This window comes from Pseudoliparis swirei, chromosome 1 (genome assembly GCF_029220125.1).
Source record: "Pseudoliparis swirei isolate HS2019 ecotype Mariana Trench chromosome 1, NWPU_hadal_v1, whole genome shotgun sequence".
Classification (NCBI taxonomy): domain Eukaryota; kingdom Metazoa; phylum Chordata; class Actinopteri; order Perciformes; family Liparidae; genus Pseudoliparis; species Pseudoliparis swirei.
The window spans coordinates 12,483,963-12,490,838 of record NC_079388.1 but is presented as its reverse complement, the minus strand read 5'-3'; the positions used below and the strand labels follow the sequence as shown (position 1 = coordinate 12,490,838).

The following is a 6,876-nucleotide window of genomic DNA, read 5'->3' as shown; positions in this document are numbered from 1 at the left end:
AATGTATATATTTTGATCAATTTTGAAGGTGTATGTATTCTTGGTTTATGGTCTTATTGTCAGATTCATTGACAATAACAAATATAAACAATACCTTTGTCCTATAATTATTACTGTCAATGGCCTTGTTTTAGGCCAGATTATTCAGGCCTTCAACCAGTATGTGCTCCTTTTCCCATTATAACCGTTGTAAAACCATTAGTGCATGTGCACATTATGTCATTTTGTCTCAAAAGCAATGACGTCAACGATATAGATAATGAAGGTGTTAACGTATGTGCATCAAACAACTGGGAAGTAAACAATTAAAACAAGGAAGAAAGTAAAATCTCATGAGCTAATCAATGGTAGCTGATCTTTCAATAAAATATAAATGTGTTCCTTGACATTGCCAGCAGGATATAATGAGCAATGCCTGCAGGAAAGAGAAAATGTAGCCTCTATTTTATGCGCCTCTATGCATGTTGTAAAGCCCTCTGAGGCAACTTTGTGATTTTGCGCTCTACAAAATGAATTGAATTGAACAAGATTATAGCACAACAGCGTCGTGCTGCCATTCCATTTTTCTATTGAACAAAAATACCAACTGGTTCATTAATCAGGCCAATTAGGGCATGCATGCCTTTTCAAATATAGTCCCCAAAGCCTGGTAATTATTGAAGCAGGAATGTGTTGAGTTTAAATTAGTGGTTGAAGGTATATGTGCATTGGTCAGTTTTTACACATGTACATATGTGGGTGTGTGCATCACGTGCGACAGGTGACTTATGTTGTCAGGGCTCTTTAATAACAGTGGGTTCAACTCGAAATAAGACATGGGTCCTGGTGCTGTCCGGAGAGAACATGTCTCCTGCCGTTACCGTGTTGACCACAGTGTTTCTGCCGGCGCTCCTGATGCTGGGGGGTCTTGGAGGGGCAGCGGCGTTTGGCTCGCAGGTCTACGGGAAATCCATCAACAGTGATAAGACTTTGCTGAGCAGCAATGATGGAAGACACACGATGAAGAAACATCCACACCAGCAGGTAAGAACTGTTTAACTAGAGCAGCTTATTCCACTGGGGGGCGGGATTCGTCTTGTTAGGGGTTCCTTCACAGCTGAGAAGACTTGTGGATTTTAGTCAATTGATAATTGTAATAATTTGAATAATCTTTCAAGCAAAAATAGCAAACAATCGCAAAGTAAGCTTTTGAAAGGTAAACATTTTATAGACAAAACAAGTTAGCTTAAGCACTACTTTCCTTGTGTTCTGCACTGCATCTGTCAAGATCATATATAATCAATTATTATTAACTACAACTATTTTTCATAATGCCATACATCTTTTTACAAGGAAGTGTATGAGACCAATATGGAAGAAAAAAATCTTTACATAAAGGGTGTTAACTATTTGAGTTATTATTGTCGTTAATAATAATTGATTATATATGATCTGCTCTTCAGTTTTAGCACATTATTATTCTACATTGTTAAAGTGCAACTGTGAATACATCATTGGTTTTTCATACATCATTTCATCATTACAATAAAATGACAGGTGACAAAGTCAGTCAAATGAATCCTTTTTATTGGAGGTTATTTTTATAGTGTTTGGAATGTATAAAATGATTTATATATGAAATAACAGAATGTAATTATGTGGCACTAACTTAGAGAGGAATACAAGTAGTAAAAACCAAGGCTGCAACGAACAATTATTTTGTTTTTCGATTCATCTTTTAAATATTTTTAGTCCGTTTTTCAAAACAATGTCAAAGAATAGTGAGAAGTCTAAGAAGACTTATTAACTTATTTAAATAGCTTATTTTGTCCAATCATCTGTCTAAACACCTAAGATATTGCATCATAATCCTTTATGATCATAATAATCATAATTGAGAGGATGGAACAAGCAAACAATTACCATTATTTTTAAAATAGATGAACTGATTTTGCTGATTAATTGACTTAATCGACTAATAGTTTCATTCATTAGTCAGACCTAGAGTCCAACATGTTTTTGTTTCCAGACAAAGAGTGAAATTCACCGGAGTTTGGACCTCGAGAGCTTCAACATACTCGTGACCCCCAGAACCAACAAAATCAGCCTCCCGCACATCATCAAGCTCTACCCGACCACCGCCAAGCCTCTCCACCTGCACGCCAACATTCCCTTGCGCTTTGGACGGGATAGTGTTCCTGGTGACGACGGGGCCCCGAATGTGACCCCCAACTTGCCCCAGAGGTTTGGCCGGTCCTGGGGGGTGATTGGAATGTGTGCCAAGGGCCCAAAGGTCCGAGAAGCACCAGACCCAGTGATGCCTCAGAGGTTTGGGAGAAGCAATCCGTATAGGAGGCTACTTAGGACTCTGGTCAATGCAAAGTTATCAAACACTGGCTTGCACTGGTAGGCAACTCTTAACCCTTTATTTCCAATCAAATGTAACATCTGTATGCATCTATGAATTGTGTTTGTTATAAATAACATTAACTATGGTTTCTCTTCCCACAGGGCTGAAGATTATGACTTTACAACCAGCTCAGAAGAGGTGGAGATACAAGAGAAGTCTTTGAGAGGATGAAAAAGGATTAGAAAGGCCAACACAGATGTCTACTATAGCGTGTATATATTTGGGGTTTTACTGTGAAGACAAATCATAAAAATGTGCAAGAATAGATTAGTAAGTTCAACTATTTAAATGTGTGTGTCCCTTTTAATAAAGTTATATTATCGGAACAGTGGTTTGGATTTAATTTTTTGCATTTTTATTGAGTTCTACTTACTTTTTGATAATACTATTTATTAAATCACAAGATAGTTGCCTCATAGTAGTGTACAGTGTTTGTATGAGGCTTCTGGTCCTCAAAGCACCAAAAGAACTAGACTCCTTGTCTTTATGAACTCCTGCTCTAGGACAATAATACATCATTAATACTTTGATAACACTTACATAGGATCTAACAAAGTAAACAGAAATCTGTATTTTCAGAAGATTTAAAAATAAGATGGTTTGTATTTCTAGGACGATGCTTACACAAAAGTAGTACCTGTTATATTATTTATATTCATCGAATATGCATTTTATTTTTCTCTCTTTTTTAATTTTTTTTTAAATTGAGCAAGCTGCAGATGTAGATGAAGGCACAATCTGCTAATTCACAAGCACAGATCTAATTGCTAGATAGCTGAAGCCATAAAGTGTGAATGAAGCACTTAAACCATAAAGATAATGCAACACATTCTCATCACTACCAAGAGAGGGAGACAAATGCCAACTCAAAGTCTCCACATTGAACTTGCTCCAGGAATCCCAAGACAACACAGATCACAAATCATATGCTCTTCAATGGACCGAAGGGAAGCATAACATATACAGTTTTATGGATTTCATAATATTATCCTCTATCTTTGTAGAGGTAAACAAGAGAGATTAATAAAGGTGCCGATGCCCAGGGAATTACCTCTTCCACTGTCCATTCGACTGTCCTCAATAGTTATAGGAGCGAAAGCTGCTTATCAAGAGTCTAACTATCACAACATGACACATTTTCAATCTTACTTTGATAAATTAACTGCCCTCCTCCCTCTACATGGATGATAAAGTCCTTAACAACATGAAAAATGGCCTGCATGTTCGTAGCCCCTGGTATTGTGCTGTAATTACTAAGACACACCTAAATGAAACAGCGGCATCATCAGTTGGTCCCCAAACATTTTTTAACTTAATAATGTACACAATAAAAAAGGGCTGCTTTGTTTTTCCTGTTGCCATGTTTGTGTAATGGAGTAGAATACATAAAGTAAACCTGGACCAAAGATGTTGCCATGCAGTCACATCCATGCTTGCAACAGAATGGCAATGAAAAGGGCGATGGCTCCTTTTTTATTACAGCAGTCATTTTGATTTGATAGGAAAAGCACAGGTGTTGCTAATAACATTAACGATGGCTCTGTTCTGTGAAAAGTGTCCCAGTAATGCCATTACACTGTGACAATTAATTCAGCTATCGTTAATTTTATTACTGACACCTGTGCTTTCACCGAGGTGACATGCTGAAATGTTGCTGTGAAAAAAGGCCCTACATGTCACATTGTGATTGAAGAGTATGTTCAGAGCTCTTTATTATCTGTGTGTAAGACATGGTTGGATTTTGTTTATACTGCTTAAAGTTAGAATCATGCCAATAGTTTTAACATGGCAATTTCAGTATGAATCATATGCTATACCAACAGGAGGAGGTTGGTGTCAACACAAGGCGTCTCCAGCGTGACCGAGAGCCAGTTAGAGCTCAGTGACACAAAGAAAACCTAGAAACGTGTTCCACTGCTTCAAACCACAATTATGTCACAAAATGAATCCAATAGTCAAAATCCAAATAATCCCCTAAAGCAAAAGTGACCCATTCCAACTCTGCTTGATATTAAAAAAAGGCATTTAATTTGCCACATTAAGTAAAAGTATCCCTATACAATGTAAACATACCTGACCTGCATGCCTTTGGAAGCCACGTGGGTGTGACCCGCATACTGTGGCTGCGTCGATCGTCTTCACCGAGTTGCACAATGTGTTTTAGCCTTTTTCAACCCGACCGCTCCCCTTTCCTAAGTTTAAAAGATTTTGCTTTGAGTTTTCAAGTCCAATCGTGTGCCTGAAACCGCGTTTACAAGTGGAAGCTGAATTCGAGCTCACACACAACAACAACACCCACAACAACAACAGCAACAGACCAAGACTCGGAAAAGTGGAGGAGAGTTTTACCTGCAGGTACTTGAACTACACACACATGTTAACTGCTCCTGTGTTGTGTCATGTCTGAAATACTTTCAGACGTTTCGCTTATTTCTTTCACTGTCTCATTCTGTGTTTCGTTTATTTTCCCACCCACAGATTAAAAGGCTGTGACTGACTGCAGCACCCATTTCACTGCCATCGTTTCCTCTCCTCACAGCTGCTGGACATGGGGGACATCGACAAAGGGAAGAAGGTGTTTGTCCAGAAATGTTCCCAGTGTCACACAGTGACGGAGGGGGGACGCCACAAGGTGGGACCCAATCTGTGGGGTCTGTTGGGAAGGAAGACGGGACAGGCACCTGGTTTCTCCTACACGCAGGCCAACATGGATAAAGGTATGGATCCCTATGACAGATTGGTTCATAAATAGCTATACTGATCAAGACAGGCAGAAACACGAGAGCACGTGTGCAGCCCTGGGTAGTCACTCTTTTGAAGTTAGGGAGTCAAAACTGCTTTTGAGACATCAGTTCACACCTGAGAGTTGTTGACGCCTTAGGCACACACACACCTTTTTGTTAACGTTAACTGGTTTAATTGTTTGCTTTTTTCTTTGCTTTCCAAAAGGTCTCGCATGTGCAATGTGCAAAGGGCAACAATCAGCAACAATGTTAAGATGTGTGCATTATTACTGAGAATCCTAATTTGGTTTTAACACTGTATATCTATCTGTCATTCCTGCCATGAATATAACAAATGTGCATCTGCACATTCAGATATGTGCAGTAAGTGTGTCATAGTCTCTATAGTGCTGAGAAGCTGGTCTTAGTTCCTTAGTTCCTCTCCCAGCAGGTCTGAACAGGCAGACTCTCTCTGCCTCTAAACTCTGCTCTGACATAAGACAATACAACGTAAACACAGTCACCAGAGGAGTGAGAATGCATATGTACCATTTACCTACACAAATTAGTTAATGTAAACATATTGCAAGCCTTTATGTGTTAACGTGTGTGTGTGTGTGTGTGTGTGTGTGTGTGTGTGTGTGTGTGTGTGTGTGTGTGTGTGTGTGTGTGTGTGTGTGTGTGTGTGTGTGTGTGTGTGTGTGTGTGTGTGTGTGTGTGTGTGCACACTTTAGGTATCATATGGGATGAAGAGACTCTGAATGTCTACCTTCAAAATCCTAAGAAGTACATTCCTGGTACCAAGATGCTGTTCAGTGGGATCAGAAAGAAAAAGGAAAGAGTGGATATTATCGCCTATTTAAAGGACGCCACCTCCTAATACACTGGAAACACAAAACACACACTGTACAGTTAGGAAAACAACTGTGTTTTTAGTTTTTATTTTGAGCTTACAATGAACACAATTAAACACTTTTATGTATTTAGGTTACCACATGGCTGCCATACTGTTTTTGTGTGTGTGTGTCGGAGACTGTTTTTAATTATCTCATGAGTCAAGTTGTGGGTTTTCCAGATATATCTTAGTCAGGCCTTCTTAAAGAGGCAGCCCTCTATTTGGATTTTCTAAAAATAGAGTTGTTTACCCAATTATATCCCCACCGTTTGCACAGAAACTGTGTTATTATCTTTTGCACTTGTTTACTCTCAATTTGTTGTTTAGTCTCAAAATGTTTGTGTTAAATGTGCTGGACGGTCTATTTTTCCCCTCCTTCTTTCTTTAAGCCAGTCGAGGAATCACTTTTATTGTTTTAAAGTTTCAGTTTTAAAATGAGTGTTTTGTAATCCTATTTTTTTTAATAAATGCATGTCTTGTGACTTAAGAATAATATGGCCAAACAAATGTGTAGTTTACTGGAAAAGCAATGGTTTTCTTTTGGTTAAAGTATAGCACACGAACAAATATGTTGACTTAAGTCTAATAACGGCCTGTTGAATACATGATGTATATGATGTTCTTCATACTGAGTTACTGTTTTATACTTTGAGTTAAACAGTAAAACATTTTCCACATGTATTGTTTCTTCCATTTTGTAATGACATACATCAAAAACCTGATGAAATCATGAGTATAAAATATAATGACGTAGGTCTTTGAATCAACACATATTTAACACACCAGACAATGAGATGTTAGGGATGAAGTGGAGTTTAATTACGTCTTATATTTATTTGCACAGCCGATGTCTTTTATCTTTGTTGTCA

At 38.3% G+C, this 6,876-nt stretch overlaps 2 protein-coding genes across 2 annotated transcripts; both read left to right on the top strand.

Annotated features, from left to right (window-relative positions):
• The first annotated feature begins 787 nt into the window (after positions 1–787).
• npvf (neuropeptide VF precursor) lies at positions 788–2,560 on the top strand. The gene is made up of 3 exons (XM_056419387.1): positions 788–1,023; positions 2,009–2,385; positions 2,491–2,560. Exons 1-3 carry the CDS (start codon positions 844–846, stop codon positions 2,558–2,560), a joined length of 627 nt encoding a protein of 208 aa, XP_056275362.1. The 5' UTR covers positions 788–843.
• Positions 2,561–4,530: 1,970 nt separating this feature from the next.
• On the top strand, positions 4,531–6,686 carry LOC130195131 (cytochrome c-a). Its single transcript, XM_056416446.1, has 3 exons — positions 4,531–4,744; positions 4,868–5,106; positions 5,847–6,686. The coding sequence occupies exons 2-3, from the start codon at positions 4,938–4,940 to the stop codon at positions 5,990–5,992; spliced, it is 315 nt and encodes a 104-aa protein (XP_056272421.1). The 5' UTR covers positions 4,531–4,744; positions 4,868–4,937; the 3' UTR covers positions 5,993–6,686.
• Positions 6,687–6,876: the final 190 nt, after the last annotated feature.